The following is a 19,121-nucleotide window of genomic DNA, read 5'->3' on the forward strand; positions in this document are numbered from 1 at the left end:
CTGCAGCTGGTCTGTAATTGATTGTACAAGAAGATCTTGGAACTGTAGCTCTGGGAAATGTGAGCTGTCTATTTATCACGGTGAGGTTTTGAGTTTGCTCAGTGATAATACTGGGTGTTACGCATGATTTAAAAAAATTCAAAGGCATAAGGAGTATGGTATATTGAGTTTCTTTCAATTTCAGGTAATATTTGTGAGACAAGGAAAGAGCTGGCACAATAAACTTAGTTAAAAATGAATACACGCAGTAATATTTTTGTTTGGGCTATCTCAGATGGTTGTCAGATATTATAAAGTGTTTTTCTGCTGATTGAATACACAGCGTAACCTGCCTAAAAGTCCCACTCACACCCATCTTTATGTCTCAGTTTTACTAATAATTTAATCCTGATCCAAAATAGTAATTGGAGAGTGATTCTCGCTTCTCAGTTGGTATCCAGGAGGTCTTAAATAATTTAAACGTCCTCATTCAGGTAAGCACAAATTCCCCATTTTAGAAATATCTCTATACGCATGTATTTCAGCTTTATCAAGCATGCTTTTCTTTTTTCTGTGAATAGCATTAGTAATAGACATGCAGGTCACTTCCTAGGGTATTAAAGCATATTTGGGAGTTATTGGCCTTTAGCTGTGCCTCAGGCTGTCGACTCCTTTCAGCTAGTTGCTAATCCCCATGAAGTGCCCTAGGCCTCAGATCATTATTGCTTAATTCAGTAGTAGGTTCTCTAGATTTGCTTAGAAACCTTGTTACCAGACCTGTCTTATGAGCTGGCGTGCTACCTTTAGTACTTGATCAGGTACTGCACAGCGTGCTCATGCAGCCCCATCACGTGCAAAATCTTTCTTCCCTTCCAATCACAGATGGGCATGTTGCCGATGAGAGGACTAACTGATCAGCTGGCATGGCAACTTCTCCCTTGTCAAGGAGTATTGCTGTAGGAAATGATTTAGGCTTTCATAGGAGATGTGGTGAAAATATTTTTCTATTAACATTTTTATTTTAAAGTGAAGGAAAATCTTTATAAGATTTAGTGTTGTCTCAGTATTTGAGATATTAACAGTGTGTAGTACTTGTAGTCTTCGTAACTTGCTGAAAATTAGGTAGTTTCCTTTCTGAGTAAAGATCCAGTGCTCCACACTGCAGAACCACTTTGCTGTGTATTTTCTGAATTTGCATGGAAGTATGCAACCAGAATGCCTGTGGCTAGCAAAGAAAAGGCACATGCACAGCTTTGTTTATACGAACTTTGTTTGTTTTGCTGGGTTTTGACCCATTTTGTCTTTGTAGAGTAACAGCAGGAAGAGGGAAGGAAAAGAGAATGTTCTTGGAGGATGATCGGGAAAGTGGGGAATATAAGAATAAAATTGTCAACCTAAGATTTTTTTAAAAAAGGATAGGGCGGAAGAGGTTGGAGACAGAATCTGGAGTGAATAATCACTTGGGGGCAGTGGACTATTGGAGGAAGATATCCAGAATGCAGATATGTATTATAATCTTGTCTCTTTTAGCAAAGTCTTGGTGCTTGGAAGATGATGCCTTCTGAAAATCTGCAGCTTCTTGCTAGTTATCTGTGACCTGCTGACTGATGCAACCATCCCTGCTGGTTCCTAACTTAGAGGATTAAAAAAAAAAAAGGAGGCTTTAAAAAAAAAAACCTAAAATCAAAACAGACATTTCAGTTCTTTCTAAATATAAATATTGAAGGAAAAAAAAGCTTTCACTACAGCATTTGAGAAATTGTACATGCCGTTCCATGCAATTCCCTGAAAATGTTTGTGCGTGATCCTTAAAATTTTTAGTTTTTGGAACCTTTATGCTCATTATTTACTGTTGCTAAACTGCAGCTTCATCTACTGTGCTTAGCTTGAGGTATTTGCTGAACACTTTGGAAGCATATAAAGGAACAATACCTCATTATGCTTTTCTAATATCTCTCTTTCTCAGAATTCTCCAAGTTATTTTCCATCTTGTCTCTTGGATTATAAAATAATTCCCTTTTTATGTTTACTTTAATGCGTGGTGCTGAATAGGTACAGAGTATGGCCTTGGCCAGTCAAGCTAATACAACTCATTCTCCAGTTTCTGCAGCCTGTGAAGGCACTATGTAAGAAAATCAAGTTTGGGGATTGCGAAGTTTCCAGCTGTTGCTGTCAGTTGAAGCAGAAGCATCACAGCAGAGGAGAAGTTGGTTATCTGTGACTTCAAGGGGCTTTAGATGGAGTAGAGAATATTCTCTTAGTTTATGTACTGAATGACCCTCTTAACTGGGTTAGTGGGGATACAGAATATGTGTTATCGCAGTAGATGGAATTTTGATTTGTGATTCACCTTTAGGGACTTTGGTAGAGCTGCCAAGGAGACTATGCAACTCCAGTGGTAGGTTGCGCTTCACGCCATGAATCTGTTGAAGGTGTTTTACCTTAGAGTTGTAAAAGGAACATCATCTTACAGGTTGTAGCCGTACCTTCCAATCCTGAGGTCTTAAAAGCTTTTTTTTTTTTTTTTTTTTTTTTTTTTTGGTCAACAAATAGTTTCATTTGTAAACTTATTCACAACATTGAAAGTCCTGATTTAAAAAAAAAAAAAAAAAAAGAGAGAGAGAGAAGGCTGTGCAGATGATGTCTTTCAATAAAAACAGAAGGGGAGAGGTTAGAAAGTGAGCTTTAATGATGGGATGAGTAAGTGCTCTGTATAGACAGAAACACTCAAATCGGGACATAGGGCAAATGAGAGAGAGGATGTACAAGAAGGTGAAATAAAGTACAACTATAAATGACTTAAGTCAAAGTGATGTGACACTGGAAAGTTTTGAAAGGAGGGTCACTTAAATATCCATCATCCTGCCCAATTTAGTTGGTGTAGGAGATGAATAGTGTCCTGATTCCTTGGTAGATTTGTAGGTTCAAGGCAACAAATGAAATCTGATACCTTGCTAAACAACTGCAGAGTTGTTAATATTCCTTATATGACAGAGTGGAAGAAAATACAGGTGATGAAGATTTAAAATTTGAGGAAAGAATTGCTGATGACAGTATTTGGAGGAAAGAGGAAAAGGTAACGTCAGACATTTAAAAAAAATAATGCATAATACTGCCAATTAGACTAAGTAGACTCCTATCTAGCTTCTTCTCCCCTTTAAGAAAATTTTCTGTAACACTGTGTAACTAAGATTTTAGCAGTGAAGTAATTCAGTAGTTCATGATGGGATGTCTTTGTTTCTCTTTCTTTTCATTGCTCACCGAACTTTGCTAATGAACTTTTAATGAGGATATGGTTCACTAAAAATTGTAGGTCTTCTAGAATTTATTTGTTCGTTGTTGAGCTTATCGGAATTAGTCTCGGGAGTAAAGTTACTTGTATATTTTGTGTCAGGCTGGATTTTTTCTTAATTTCTTCTTTTTCTGATGCAAATATAGAAAAAACTACTGTAATTTAAAATAGAGGGAAAGGCAAGAGTAAAGTAGACCAATTAAAAATATTAGGTGTATCTTAATCTTTCACTTTAACTTTTTATTTTTCTCTATGGTCTAAAAAGTATTACATTTCCAGATGCTTTAATAATTGGTTCAGATTTGTATGTGTTTCCTGAAGTGAACTCCTTAAAACAAGAAACCCAGTAACCCCCCCAAAACAAATGAACAAAAGCTTTCCCACTAAGCATCAGCTATCTCAGTTTCAGATAAATCCTTTCCCATTCAAGCTCTTTCTTTAGAGAATATTTAAATCTGAAGATTTGGATACAGAATCGGTGCAGGCATTGAAAGTAAGGATTGTAATATTATTATTTCTGTTCGTTACTATGCGAAGTACTGAATTGAAAGATTAGTGGAAGTAGTTCATTTACTTTTAACCGTGATATGAAAATTACTTTTGAGCTTTAAGTTGCAACACTGAGAAGAGTATACATGGGATTTCCTTGAAATATGGAAATTGCTTTTCTAGAAAAATATATCCTGCATGAAATTAATGTTATACTAAATTGTTAGTATAACAATTAATTAAAGTAGCTATGAGTTATAAAATTCTCATTAAATTGTTCTGTGCAGTCGCTGTGTATAATTAAGACCCACAGGAAAACATTTGAAGTCCTAATGTTCTCTCTTATTTTATTTGCAGATTCACATCATAGATTTTGATGATGAAAACAACATTATAAACAAAAATGTTCTCCTTCATCAAGTGGGTGAAATTTGGCACATTAGTGCCAGTCCTGCAGATAAAGGTGTACTAGCAACGTGCTACAATAAAAGTAAGTGCTTTCTGATCACTTCAAACCTGTTTAAGTGTTTGAATACTGTTGAATGTGCAGAAGTTGAAAACCTAGCAACGTGTAAACAATTTAAAATCGGATTTCTCTCAGTACAAGCATTTTCCAAAAATCTTGATATACCATTAAATATACCTTATCTGTCTCATAGCCTTAGATCATCTTTGTTGCAAGTCTACTTTTACATTCAAGTCACAGAAAGCAGCAAAATAAAAGTATTGCTTGCCAGATGCAAAGTGTGGCAAGTGAGATATATTCACATTATTTTAGGCTTCATTCTTTTTGTTTTGTATGTTTGTTTTTGAAAGTGAAAGCAAATGTCTTTCAAAATACCATCTTGCCAGCATCAAGCTCTTCTAAAAATTGCAGATGACATTTGTATATAGTTATTTGTTATATACGTAAAGCATGTGGGCCCACAAAGAATTACTTGTTCTTACCTAAATATCTCATCAAAAAGAGCAGGAACACTTAGGTTACACAAGCACATTCCTTAGGTAACCTAACAGTGAGCGTTATCCCTGATATCTGCTGGAGGGACAACGCTGCATGGCGCAAGCAATCCGGGAGATTCCAGGAGCATTGATGACAACTTCCTGAGATACATGATAGAGGAGCCTACAAGGAGCGTTGCTCTGCTGGACCTTATACTTACAAACAAGGAAGGGCTGGCTGGGGATGTGAAGGTTGGGGACAGTGTTGACTGCAGTGACCATGAGATTATGGAGTTCAGGATCTTGTGAGAAGGAAGCAGGGCAAAAAGCACAGTCACAACCCTGGACTTCAGGAGAGCAGACTTTGGCCTCTTCAGGGACTTTCTTGGAAGAATCCCATGGGATAGGGCTTTAGAAGGAAAAAAGGGGTCCAAGAAAGCTGGTTGATATTCAAGGATCACCTTCTTCAAGCTCAAGAACAGTGCATCCCAATGAGCAAGAAATTGAGAAAAGGGGGCAGGAGACCTGCCTGCATGAATGGGGAACTCCTGGCAAAACTCAAACAGAAGAAGAAAGTATAGAGAAGGTGGAAGCAGGGACAGGTAACCTGGGAGGAAGGTAGGGACATTATCCAAGTATTCAGGAATGGGGCTAGGAAGGCCAAGGTCCACCTGGAGTTTAATCTGTCAAGGGACATCAAGGACATCAAGAAGGACTCCTATAAATATATTGGTAACAAAAGGAAAACTAGGAGAAATGTGGGCCTGCTGCTGAATGGGGCAGGGGCCCTGGCGATAAAGGATACAGGAAAAGCTGAGGTACTGAATGCTTTCTCTGCCTTAGTCTTCACTGGTAAGACTGGCCCTCAGGAATCCTAGGCCCTGGGGAGCAGGGAGAAAGTGTGAAGAAAGGAAGTCTCCTTGGTGGAGGAGGATCAGGTTAGGAATCACTTGAGCAAACTTGACATACACAAGTCCATGGGCCATGTTGGGATATACCCATGAGTGCTAAGGGCGCTGGCCAGTGTGGTTGCATGGCCACTCTCAATCAATTATCTCTGAAAGGTCATGGAGATCAGGAGAGGTGCCTGATGGTGACTGGAAGAAAGCAAATGTCACCCCAGTCTTTCAAAAGGGCAAGAAGGAGGACCCAGGGAGCTACAGGCCAGTCAGCCTCACCCTGATGCCTGGAAAGGTGATGGAGCAGCTCATCCTGGATACCATTTCCAAGCACATGAAGGACAAGAAAGAAGGTGATCAAGAGTAGTCACCATAGATTCACCAAGGGGAAATCATGCTTAACCAACCTGATAGCCTTCTACGATGGAATGACTAGCTGGGTAGATGAGGGGAGAGCAGTGGATGTTGTCTACCTTGACTTCAGCAAGGCTTTTGACGCTGTCTCACATAACATCCTCACAGGCAAACTCAGCAAGTTTGTTGACGATACAAAACTGGGAGGAGTGGCTGATGCATCAGAGGGTTGTGCTGCCTTAGCAGGCTGGAGAGACAGGCAGAGGGGAGCCTCCTGAAGTTCAACAAAGGCAAGTGCAGGATCCTGCACTTAGGGAGGAATAAACCCATGCACCAGTACAGGCTAGGGGTTGACCTGCTGGAAAGCAGCTCTGCAGAGAAGGACCTGGGAGTCCTGGTGGGCAACCAGTTGACCATGAGCCAGCGATGTGCCCTTGTGGCCAAGAAGGACAATGGTATCCCGGGTTGCATTAGGCAAAGCATTGCTAGCAGGTGGAGGGAGGTGATCCTCCCCCTCTACTTGGCCCTGGTGAGACCACACCTGGAGTACTGTGTCCAGTTCTGGGCTCCCCAGTACAAGATAGACATGGACATACTTTAGTGAGTCCAGTGAAGGGCCACAAGGGTGATGAAGGGACTACAGCATCTGTCATATCAGAAAGGGCAGAGAGAGCTGGGACTGTTGAGCCTGCAGAAGAGAAGATTGTCTATATAAACGCGTGTAAGTATCTGAAAGGGAAGGTGTAAAGAGGATGGGGCTAGACTTTTCTTAGTGGTGCCCAGTGACAGGACAAGAGGCAACGGGCACAAACTGAAACACAGGCAGTTCTGTCTGAACATGAGGAAAAACTTCTTTACTATGAGGGTGACTGAGCACTGGCACAGGTTTCCCAGAGAAACTGTGGAGTCTCCATCCTTGGAGATATTCCAGAGCTATCTGGATAGCCTGCTTTAGGTGACCTGCTTGAGCAGGGGGTTTGGACTAGATGATCTCAAGAGATTCCTTCCAACCTCAATGATTCTGTGACTCTGAGTGCACAGCTGTTGAGCTTTAGGATCTCTGTGCTTTTCCTGAGCAAGATTCTGTCCTGGGGCTTGAAAAATCCACCTACTTCACTTTGGGAAGGGAATATATATATTTTTTTTTTTCTCTGTGACAAGCAAGAAATCTCTGCCATCACTTTGAATAAATATTATTCCTTCTATTAAACATTAGTCCATTCTTTAATGGAAAATAAAGTCTAGGAGCATAAGTATAAGGTAATATGCTTCAGATTTCATGCATGTGTAAACAGCTGTAGAGATGTGAATTCTTATTGCTCAACCTTGTGGTTGTGTTAGAGAGAAGGCTCAAGACAGATTAGTTTTCCAGTCCTTGTGAATAGGAGTGTAAGTGCTAAATTATGAATTTCTTTTGCAGATCTTTCAAAGGCAATTTTAGGAGATAGGTGAGAGCAATGGAGACCTTCTTCTCTTTCCTAAACTGAAATTGAGTGCGGGCATTTTCTCTAAGAGCACGAAAATGGCATTAGCCTGTGTTGGCTTACCTTTTTCTCTCTGATTTTACTTACTGGGCGTAACTTCCTCACTTAGCCAGTGATCCATGGAGAAAATGAGAAAGTAGTAATCTGCCCTGAAATTCTTTAGGATAGATTATGCTTCTTTCTCTAGCCTTCCTGAGCTGACTTACTGATCCTTAGCTGCAAAGAGTAAGGTGAAACATGTGAAAGAAGAATATATTTACCTCTTTTTCCCTACCTAACAGAAGGGCAAGGTTGTAAAGAGAGAGACTGTGAAGTCCAGTGTAATGTCTCATTTGATGTTAACATGTCTTAATTTAGTCAATTTGTACCTAACTTTAAATGCAAGTATTATTTAGGGTCGATATACTTTCTAAAGTGTGGTTGTATTCCTTCTTGAGAAAGGAGTATACTTAAGTTCCTTAGAGCGTTTTATAGCAATTCCTTATAGCAGTCTGCATATTAATTGAGAAACCTGTTTGAGAGAGAGCTTATTGAGTAGGTTTGCTAGAAATGGGCTTCTATCAAAACACTTCCAATTTCTGTGAGATAGCTGATGCCAATAATTGGACATATTAATTCATATGCATGTTTTCTATTCTAGCTTCTTTTTGTTCTAGATTTGGTTTGCTTTACCTGGTTTATGAACATTAAACTTTATTGTTTGTACTTCATGCATCTTCATTTAGAATCATCAGCCATAAATATTCCAAAGAAAACAAGATCTGGCTCTTAAATGACTATTGATGACTCTAAATAGCAAAATATGGAACAGAAAGCACACAGCATGGGGTTCTAATAAAAAGGAGTATTGAGTTCAGCAGACAACTTATTTCAACTAGTAATGCAACCAAATTAAACAATCAAAACCTTTTAAGACCTTTTTATGTACTGGCTTTTATATACTGCATTTGTTTTGCTTTGTCATTTTAAAAAGGCTCTAATTTTTTTTTCCTCATTGAAGCACCAGTCAAATGAGATGCTGTTGGGAACAGTCATAGGTATTTCTATTGTAACCATCTCTCATGTCTGAGCACAATACTTCTGGCAAATTTTTATTGTTGTTGAAACTGGGAGCATGAAGAAGTGAGATGTGTAACCATTATTAGTAGCTCTTTTTTGAAGTTGCCCAAGTAAGTGGTAAAATTTGGCAGAGAAGAAAAGTGGAATTACTTATTTTTCACTTCGGAGCCTATTGAAGTAAGTTAATGGAAAAGAGTGAAGCACTTGCAAAAAACTTTGAAATTTCCTCCTGTATATCTGCAGAGATACTGAGAGTTTTCTTTTACTTTCTTGCTCTTAGTCAGTTACCATAATCAAGAGGTGAATAAGACTCTACGTTACTTCACAAAAAAAGTGTAGTAGGTACAAATAAAAGGTACAATATAGGTACAAACAAACCGATCTCCTGTTACTTGTTTTTCTTTCCTTAGAAAGAGAAGTATCTCTTTCATAAAGGAAGTTTGGAAAATATAATAAATAATGAACTGAAAGTGTGTGTAAATAGTGAAGCAGTGAAGTGAAATAGGGTGTACCTGGGTTGAAGAGAGACTTTGAGATTTGATTCGTTTTGAAAAAGCATTTTGCAACTAATGATATAGCAGTGCATTAATTCCTGAATATTTTTCTATTTTAGTGTGTTTAAGTCATTTAGATGTGCTATCGTTAAGACCGCAGATTGAATCTTTTTCTAAGTTCTTAGTGGTAGCATTTTGGCTACCAGTAAGCATGATGGTGTACGGTTCTGCAGGTCTGAAGCTTTTCTTCCATAAATACTTGTCTCTCTCCCCCCTCCGCCCCCCAATGTTTATATAGCATCTGCTTCCAAAATCATACATCTAGGAAACCTCCTCTTTCAAATGGAAAGAACTAATATAAAATGAGTATCCATAATGTAAATATAAAGAAAAATCTTACCCTGAAACTCTCCATGGAGAACTTACTAGTTTTATATTTTCTTGCTCCATGGATATGTGAAAGAAATTTTTCTACTTATCTTTGACAAGTAAGTGAAAGAGACATAAGAAGGTAGAACTTTGAATGGTGAATTATTATTATTGGTAGCCCTCTTAAGGAGGTAAGTCTTGTGACAAACCGTAACAAGATAGCTAGACTTCCATGTCAATGAAAATTCATTTCCTTGTTAGCCACTAGATAATTCTTTTGAAATGTTAACTTTGGATAAGGTTCAGTTTTGTTTTCATAAACTGCAAACTTTACCAGTGGCCACAATTCGGTCATCATTTTAAGATGACCTTTAATTTTTGAGAAATACAGCGTATTTCAACAGTTGGAGACAGACTGCTCTTATTTTTGGCAGACAGGCCAAATAAGAGCTACTGCACATTACATAAAACCCATCAGAATATTTACTATTCACTGGCATATTGATCCTGCGGTCTTTTTTTTTTTTTTTTTAATTCCCACTCTTTCAAGAAAAGTAACTTCCCTGTACAGTAAAATAAGGTAGCTTAAATCGCTTTCTTCTTCTCAAGAAAGAGACCCCCCAAGAGCTGGGATTCTTCAGCCTAGAGAAGGCTCAGGGAGGATCTCACCAATGTGCATAAGTATCTGAAGGGAGGGTATAAAGAGGATGGGGCTAGACTTTTCTCAGTGGTGCCCAGTGACAGGATGAGAGGCAATGGGCACAAACTGAAACACAGGCAGTTCCATCTGAACATGAGGAAAAACTTCTTTACTGTGAGGGTGACTGAGCGCTGACACAGGTTGCCTAGAGAGGCTGCAGAGTCTCCATCCTTGGAGATACTCAAAAGCCATCTGGACAGGGTCCTGGGCAATGTGCTCTCCGTGACCCTACTTGAGCAGGGGAATTGGACTAGATGACCTCTAAAGGTCCCTTCCAACCTCAACCATTCTCTGAAGAGGTCATGAAGAACTTCAAATCCTTGCTGAATATGCAACTTAGGAAATGCATTCTCTAAACAATAAATACAATTAATTTAAATCCTGCATTATATTCTGCTACTAGAGGTATTCTATCAGGATATCCTTAAGTAAACAAGTTTTAAAAGGAAAAGGGAAAAAAAAAGGAGTCTTCTCTCTCTCAAGCCAAAATCCAAGAAAACCCCTTTTTTTGATTAGCATCGGTATTTACTGGTTTTATTTCCCATTTGATATTGCATCTTTGAAAAAAATAGAACGCTTTATTATTCTGTATGGTGATAATAACCAGAATAATATCTGCTCCCAATAATATAATCGTAGAGGGAGAGCTTACTCTAGTCAGTTCCTTTCTTGGTTATGATGATTCCCCCACTCCTACCCACTGGGTATCACTTACAGAATTTTATACAGTTTTTGTAGGAAAATTCTATTACTGAGTGAGTAATAGAAAAGGCTAAGATAGGCTTACTGGTTGTATATAAAATTCTCTTACTTCTCAAAAAGATCAGAAGCTTACTATACTTTAGGATACTCATCTATGCAGTATGTTGGGTATGTAGTAAGACCATTCCTGACTGACTCACAGTTAGGAGACAAGATGTATAGTTGGCAGATGAAGTAATTGATTGGGGTGGATGCCGTTTTTCTTCTTTTTGTCATTTATTATCTTTGCCATTAAATATTGCTCATCTTATTTTCAAACCATAGTCTGGATGTAGCCAAGGCATGAGAACTCTGAACAGATAAAAAGTTAAAACCATTAATTTTCTTCTGTATTTTGATAGGGGTTGTCTACATGTAATTTTTGTAGGGTTAAACAAAGTCTGTGGTGGTAGAGGGGAAGATAGCAACAAACCAACCTGTGGAAACCAGTGGCTTTCATGGGTTTCATTAATCTAGTTAGAACCTTCAGATCCTAAGTAAAAATCTCTGCTATGTGAGTTCCTGTACAAGCAAATGGCAGTTTTACATTATCTCCCTCTATTTTGGGCTGTCATTGCACATAGATAACATCCAATTTTTCATCAAATGAGTTTGGCAGATATTTGGTATTGTGAGTATTGTAAGTATCAGGAATGCTGTATTTTATCCCCGATTACTAAACTGGAGGGAGAAAGGTATATAAAGATGCAAAAGCAGCTAGATTTAAGAGAGAATCTGGATTAAAACATAGCTGAATATCTTGGGGGTGTGTGGAGGGAAGGCTTTGAAAATTAACACTCAAAATATCTAAATAAATTTATGCACTGTTAATCAGTTTTGTGACATACTGATGTATCTATTTTTTTCCCTCTAATGTGCCAAGTCAATTGAAGAAAGAAAAAAAAACCCACCTTGGGTGTGTGGTTTTTTTTTTTTTTTTTTCTTTTTCTTCCTTTAAACAGAATAGGAAAAGTACTGACAGCTTTAAAGTGGGTAAGAATTAAAGAGGAAGGAAAAATCTATTTGGTAGTCTTGCAACTTTAGAGTGGCAGTCTTGTTAAATTTCGATATGATACAGATTAAGTTTAAAGAAATCAGGTAAATGGATGGATGATTGAATGAGAAGGATCCAATGTACATAGATTTTTTTGGATGATGGTAATAAAGGTTGTAAGCTAGAGTGCTACACTTGCATCTTAATTGACTAATACTTCATCTCTGAAAGTGTGGTTTCATCTTAAATCAAAGATGGAATAAATTTGATCATTTATTTGCCTATGGTATTTATTTACATCTTGAAGTTGTTGTGCTCAACAAAGCAGAAATCACAGCATTTTCTTCACAGTGGCTCAGCTGTATTTAACAGAGAGTCCATGTCAGAACAACTCTGGGAACTTTACACCTTCCTTCCTTTTATTATTCTGACTCGCTGTAGTCAATTGCATATTCGTTTTTTACTTTCTCTGATTTAAAGTGGGACAGGAGTGACATTTTTAAAAGCATGAATAAGAAAGTTGATAAAGTAATTAAAGAGGTGAAAACGGCTTCATAGAAATATGCTTTTAAATATCAGAAAAGAATAAGGATGGGGCGGGGTGAGGGTCAAAAATGCAACCTCCAAAAAAAAAGATAAAAAAGGATGAGAATAATAACAAAATAAATATAAGTTTAAAAAATGAAGATAAGTTAATCTTCAAATTTGCAAGAAATCAGTAGCCATCCAAGAGCTTTCTTCACTCACTAGGAGGAAATCATTTCATATATGTAGTATTACTTTAAGTCTGAAAGAAGCTTTGTTTCAGTATTAGAAGGAGTATCCTAGCCTAGACTAGGATAAATTTTTTTTATCGTGTTGAGGTGAAATGCCAAAAAGGCTGTAGATTGTGCTAGAGCAGAACAGATTGGGAAATTAGAACAATGAAGAGCTGACAAAGCACCAGACCCTGTTGGAAAGACAATCCATATACGCTCTCTGTATTACTGAATTTTCAGAATCCAGCCAGGGAAGTAGGAAAGGCATTTGAATGGACTTTCAGTAGTGTTCTGAGGCAGGGAGAAATACCAACAGAAAAGGAAATGTCTGTTGTAACTTTTGTATCTAAAGTGGATAATGGCAGCAGGATCCTGGGGTAAGATGAAACAGGCGAGTACTTTGAAATACGTGAATTCCTGAATGATGCCCTTCTTGTTAGTCCATTCGATAATATACATTGACATTGGGTGTATGAAAAATTTTCCACTTGGAGGGAGTAGGGGTGGATAGTGGTTATATGTGGACTTTTGGGGATTTCTTTTTTTTTCATATGTTTTGGTTCATACAGGGTGGGAGCAGGTGTGGAAAGTAGAGGTGAGGGAAACTATATCAACACTGAAAATCATTTTAAAAACAAAGCAGCCCTTATCTGCTAGTTTGGGAGGGATAAAGCTTACTGCCCATGAGAATCTTAATACTGAATAGCCAGATTTTGATATCAGATAGCTGTGTGCTCTTGGTTTTACTGATTGCCTCAGTATTGCTAGTGGTAACTTTTGCCTGAAATTGCAACCTGTAACGTGTAACATCAGACTAAGATTTTAAGGTTACGTATGTATTCCAGGAACTGGAATAGGGCCAGAGTCTTGACCTGAGCTCTAACTCACAGTAGTGCCTCCCGTTGAGGAGTTAGAGCGCTCTCTGCACAGTTTGGGCATAGGCCAGCTAGCACTTTCAGAAAGTGATGCCCACAGGTAGTGGAAGTGTAGCCTCCTGCTTTTACCCTGTAAAAGGTGCAGCTCTGTTGAACCAGTTGGCCTTGGGGCTAGAGAACTGTCCCTGATCCTCTTTTTCTTTCCCCTAGTGTGGGTGTAGCCTAACTGACTCTGAATGAGCGCAGATCTCATACGTTACTTTAGACAACTCACTTAAAATATCTGTCATGTTCTCTACCACAGGTTGTTGTAAAATACACTGTTTGTTTGTTTTGGAGAATATGTTTCTGGGAAATGTGCATATACTTCAGAAATTAGACAAGTAAGTACAACACATGATAAAGATATATGAAATAAAGAAAGATATGAAGATATGGTCAAGAATCTCAATTCTCCTGGTCTCATAGTGCTATGACTTACTAGCTTAGTAAGCTTACTCTGCAAAATTGAGACAAATCTGTTTATAAACTGTCAGAGAGAAGTTGTCCTTCTGGAGATGAGGATATTTTGGAACCGAGCTATCCCTTCTGTACAGCACTTGTACAGTGCCATGGGGTGGTTGCGTTATGGTTAAGATTGCTAGGCACTGTGGAAAGATGTCTTAAAAAGGCTGTTGATGCTGATGAATTAAAAAAGCTTCATACTTCTCATTTGAAGTGAATGCTTAATTACTGGGGCTTAGGTGTACACCTTCAGTGAAGTAAAATATTTGTCTAATTTTGTGTTCTTGCTTCTGAAGAGAGTACTTTTTTCTAGCTGTTTTTAAATGCTAGATTCTGGTTTGGTCAAGGGCCTAGAGTTCTTTGCCAGCATGATCATCTCTGAATTTATAGAAAGGCTCAGAGTAATCTAGGAGGTTTCACAAATGTTAATGTCTTGATTAGTTAAAGGAGGGAATAATTGAAACTTTTACTGAAATTAATTATACAGAATATATCGCAGAATTGTTTTAGGAGTTGCTTGGTATTCTCTTTCACCCATGCTCTTTGTAATTGAATGATCTTCAGCTCTTTGTAATTGAATGATCTTCAGCAGAATGTCAAGAGAAACTGTTTTTTTTTAAAATAGCTGACATCTTCTCTTGTTCTTAATGACGTTGAGACCACAGGCAGTCTCGAGCAAAGATGCTGGTGTCACATGCTCTGTAGTATATCTGTCCTCCTCAAGTGGAAGTGTGTGGATCCAGTCACATCAAGCCCAATAAAAAATGTCAGACATTCTGAAGAAAGGCAAGTTTTTGCAGAATGCCTCGTTCTGTGCTCCTTGGGGAAGAACTCTCCTAAGCTACACCTCTTACAGCTTTCTTGTTAAAACTTCCTGTGGGAAAGGAGGACAAAAGATATGTTATGTGCAAGTACACGTGAAAGGGCAGGGAGACACACACACACACACACACACACACACACACACACACACACACACACACACACACACACACACACACACACACACACACACACACACACACTCTGACACTCTTAGGAGGGCTCTTCATTAGGAAGAGTACTTACCACCTTGTGCTTTGGATGTCTAATGTGGTAGTTCACACAGGAAATTATTTAAATATCTTTCAAGAAGAATATTAGAAAAATTACCGCAGCAAGTTGAAATACCCATTGATACCTGAATATTTTTAACTGCTGCCAAACATACATGAGCAGGTGGAATCAAAATGAATACTTAAATAGCTTTTAACCTGTTTGTTCTATCTGGACCTATACAGTTATACAGTACTACCATAATTGTCTGGTGTCTGCATACAGGACAAATCTTAAATGACTTATCCTAATGGTGTATCATATATTTTATGAAGAATTTGATTTGGGATTTTTATTCCTAGCTTGCTCTGCCTTACATTTGTAATACTCATTCTGACTGTATTTGTCATAATTTACTGAGTAGAATTTAATGCCTTTCAAATATTTTTATTTTTAAGCTTGCATAAACTTGATTTATTTCTGTGGAGCTTCTAGAAATATGCCAAAATTGCTATTTGTTAAACTTGTTAAAAGTTTTAGTTTAAAACAACAAAAAGCCATTAGTGATCTTTTTTAATTCCATTTTCAGATTTGTAAAATAAAATTGTCTACAACCAAGCAAATGGCTCTCCAAGAAAGCACAAGCCCTGGTGCTCCAAGGGCTTGGAGCTGGCAAACTCAAGAATGTTAAGAAGAATTCCTTTAAACTTGGTTTACCTTTTCTGTGGTATATCACAGTTTCACAGCTATGAAACAAATCTATTTAGCAATTTTTTTCTTTGAAAATTAAAAGAAAATGAAGTAGGCAAGCCATATGACCATTTTAATTCCTTTGCACTTAGAGAGGTATACAAGCATGCTTATGCAAAAAATCTATTATATACTATTGCAGATTCTTAGGCAGACTTGTTACATTAACAAACCTTCATATTACTGATGACATCAGTAAATGCTATTGTATCTGTTCTGACTGGTGTTTGTTGCTAATGAAGCTAAACATTTTTTTTTAAAGGAGAGAAATCTGATTGCAGTCTATAATAATCTATACTTTTCTGTTCCTTTCATAAAAACAAGCAAACCAAATCCTATTCAATTTCTTACTTACTTTTCAATGTTTTCCCCCTTGAAATTGGATCTTCCTGCCTTGATGACTAGCTAGTCATCCAGTGAGACTGGCATCCCAGGTTGTCTGTGCTGATAAAGGATGGGTTATTGATCAATCTGTTTTAAGTTGTGGTTCTTTTTTTTTTTTTTTTTTTACTGAGCAACTACTTAATTTCAATGACTAAGAAGTTTGGAGGAAGAAATCTTTTGATTTAAATACAGTATCCTTCTCCTTAAAAAAAAAAAAAATTGCTTTTCAGAGTGTGCAGGCTATACTTTCATCTGATGCTCCTCCAAAGAGAGACATCTGCAGTTCATCAGAGTGTAGTAATAATATTGCTTAAATTATTGGTAAAAGTAAGAATTTCTGCAGTACTGTAAATTAATCCACATATGTCTTTCATTCCATGTCTGTGCCTTCCTTTGTTTGATATGTGGCTTGTTAAAAGATTGGTTATCACAAAACCCGGTACTACATACTGTCCATTTCTGCTTTGTGGGGGAGGTGAGGGGAAAACATGTGAAGAGCTGCTGAGACAGCATTCCCACTTATCCTCCAAAATACATCAGGAGGAAAGGGAAGCTAGTGGGGCTTCAAGAAGCCAGAACTGATTATCATGGTAACCTTTGCCTGTGTAGAGTTAAAACTCTTCTCAGACATAACAAGTACCAATTCCACTGGAAAACCTAGAGAGGGGGAGAAAACAAGGAATGGCACAATTGTCTTGTCTCTTAGTGTGAGCTGGTTTTGGTACATAATGGCTCGGTGAGATGCAGCAAAGCCTCACCAGTGGACTTGGGGTTTGCATTATGACAATAATATTGCTATTTTGAGAACTCACAGTGGAATGCCTGTTCTCGTCTAACTTTAGCCTGTCAGAGAGATTTTTGCTTTAAATCCATTGGGATGAAGCTTGATGAATTCCTCCCTCTAGGAAGAGGGGAAAATGGAATTTAAAAGCCAGATTGCTATTAAGCATAAAAGTATTAAGATTTGGACGTTGGGCTGTTTCCAGTGCAATAGCAATAGGATCTATGTGTAAGGTGGGGTGACTAAGGAACATAGTGTCTTTGAAAAGTTAGTCAAAACCCTTCCCAAGTTTGTTTTGAAATTAAATACTTGAACAATAATATTTTACATTGTTGTTTTCTTCCGTAATTGTGCTTGCTCCTTGTTTCTCTTAAGAATTGAGTTTCTTAACCAAAATCATATTGAAATATATTTGTAAAACAATTTATTTTCTCAGTGCAAACCTGTTTTTCAGCTTCTACAAAATTAGGTTCTGGATTTTAATAGCACGTCGTGACACACAAAGCCACAAGAGGGCAAAAGGAAGTGCAGTTGCAGAAGACTGTTATCTGACATTTTACACACACAAACGTGAACCTATATACACACACATCTTTTATTTCATTATGTTTCTGCAAACAAGGTAGGTGCCACTGTGCCATGATAATGAAGACAATTGTATAAATAACTTGTTTTTGTAAATCCAGAAAATGCAAACTTTATTTTCCTTTTTTATCAAAATTAAACAGCAGTTTTGTGTTTGTATGTGTGTATTTAATACCTGTTAATTTGAAACACTGAATTTGCAATGAGTTATGGCTGTGTAGTGCATTACGTCTTTTTTCTCTTTTCTTCACCCAATACATTTCTGTATTAAAAAACTTCCTGAAGAGAAAAATCCTTCAGTAAGCATATTGGAAATAATGCTGCTAGTGATGCTCACAGCTGCTTAGTTTTGAAGACAGCACATGGCATTGACTTCACTGGTTTGAATTTCCTTTGCTGTAGTGAAAACACTCCATGTAGGGAAATCATTGGTACAGCTATGTGATATTCTAGAGTCATAAAATAAGGAAGTGGAGTGTAGGATGCAGAGTTGAATGATCTCTCTAAATTTTCCGCAGTGTTTTTCTCGGCAGTACTAGAAGACCACAAAACCAAACTTTTTTCTGTATGGTTTGAGGGAAGAAATATAATAAAAAAAATGATTGTATTCTAAGTGTTCTTTGAACCTGTTGTTCTCTAGTATTGTAATTATGATATGTAATTTGTAGCATTCCCATGAAGTACCTTCCAATAAGGTTTTAAGGGAAATGACTGACCTCTGGTATGTAGGATGGAAAACCACTATGCAAATGGTGAATTTTTTTCTCTTCTCTCAATAGCCTGTGTTGCTGAGAAATTGTTCCAAGTTAATTGGGGTTCAAATGGAAGGCCTGTGTGTGCTTAGATATATTTTTGTAGTGTAGTCCAAATGACAGGTAACAAAGCTATATTATTACATTCTACGAGGATGGGCAATTATCTTGTACGTACATACATAAGACTGTTGTGGGAGTCTAGCTTAGTACTGCATCTCAGCCAGTGAGTAAGAGCAGAGCAGATATATAAGGAAAAGTGTAAGGACTGAGGGAGCATATAGAGTATAATGAACTTTAAACAGATGCTTGTTTACTCATTGAGTTAGGATTTCCTCTTTTATTTGACAACCGTTATCGGGTTAATTGTAGCGTGAAGCAAAACAGAGCTATGTCAGAAAGAAGGAGGGAAGATGGCTGAAACAGAGGCATTGCAGGATGGTCATGATATTGAAAAGAGTGCTTCTAAAATATGGAAAGTTGGTGAAATGCTTCTGAATTAGAGCTGTTACTGAGAGAGAACCCATTGAATTATCAGGCTGCTATATCCTCTAGCATATAATATAAAATAATTTTAAACTTTAATTTTCAAATATTGAACTGAAATAGTGTAATACACTGAAAAAATATATATTCTTTCTCTATCTCCATCCAGTGCTATTGCTGCAGTAAATAACACTTGGTGTTCATTATTTCTATAAACATTTCTTCTGCTAGTTCAACAGCTTCTCCTACATGTTCACTGCTAACATTTTAGTCTTCTGAGTTAATTAGGTAATTTTTTTGTTATGATTTCAGATTGTTTTAATTTTCAAATAAACATTTTAAATTAAAACACTTCCACTTTTCTTTTACCATTCCATTTTTTCCACTTTGCAGTGGCCAACTCTGCTGGTCAGGT

General features: G+C 37.5%; 1 protein-coding gene across 2 annotated transcripts in view; it reads left to right on the forward strand.

The window, feature by feature from the left end:
* EIPR1 (EARP complex and GARP complex interacting protein 1) overlaps positions 1 to 19,121 on the forward strand; it is a 109,189-nt gene that overhangs the window by 12,913 nt on the left and 77,155 nt on the right. For both annotated transcript variants that reach the window (XR_003260207.2, XM_026106838.2), the window contains exon 3: positions 4,118 to 4,250. Coding sequence is in view for 1 of the 2 variants with exons in the window: in XM_026106838.2 (XP_025962623.1) it covers positions 4,118 to 4,250 (133 nt within the window). In the remaining variant the exon portion in view is untranslated. The remainder of the gene's footprint in view (positions 1 to 4,117; positions 4,251 to 19,121) is intronic.

The sequence above is a fragment of the Dromaius novaehollandiae genome, chromosome 3, assembly GCF_036370855.1.
Source record: "Dromaius novaehollandiae isolate bDroNov1 chromosome 3, bDroNov1.hap1, whole genome shotgun sequence".
NCBI lineage: Eukaryota > Metazoa > Chordata > Aves > Casuariiformes > Dromaiidae > Dromaius > Dromaius novaehollandiae.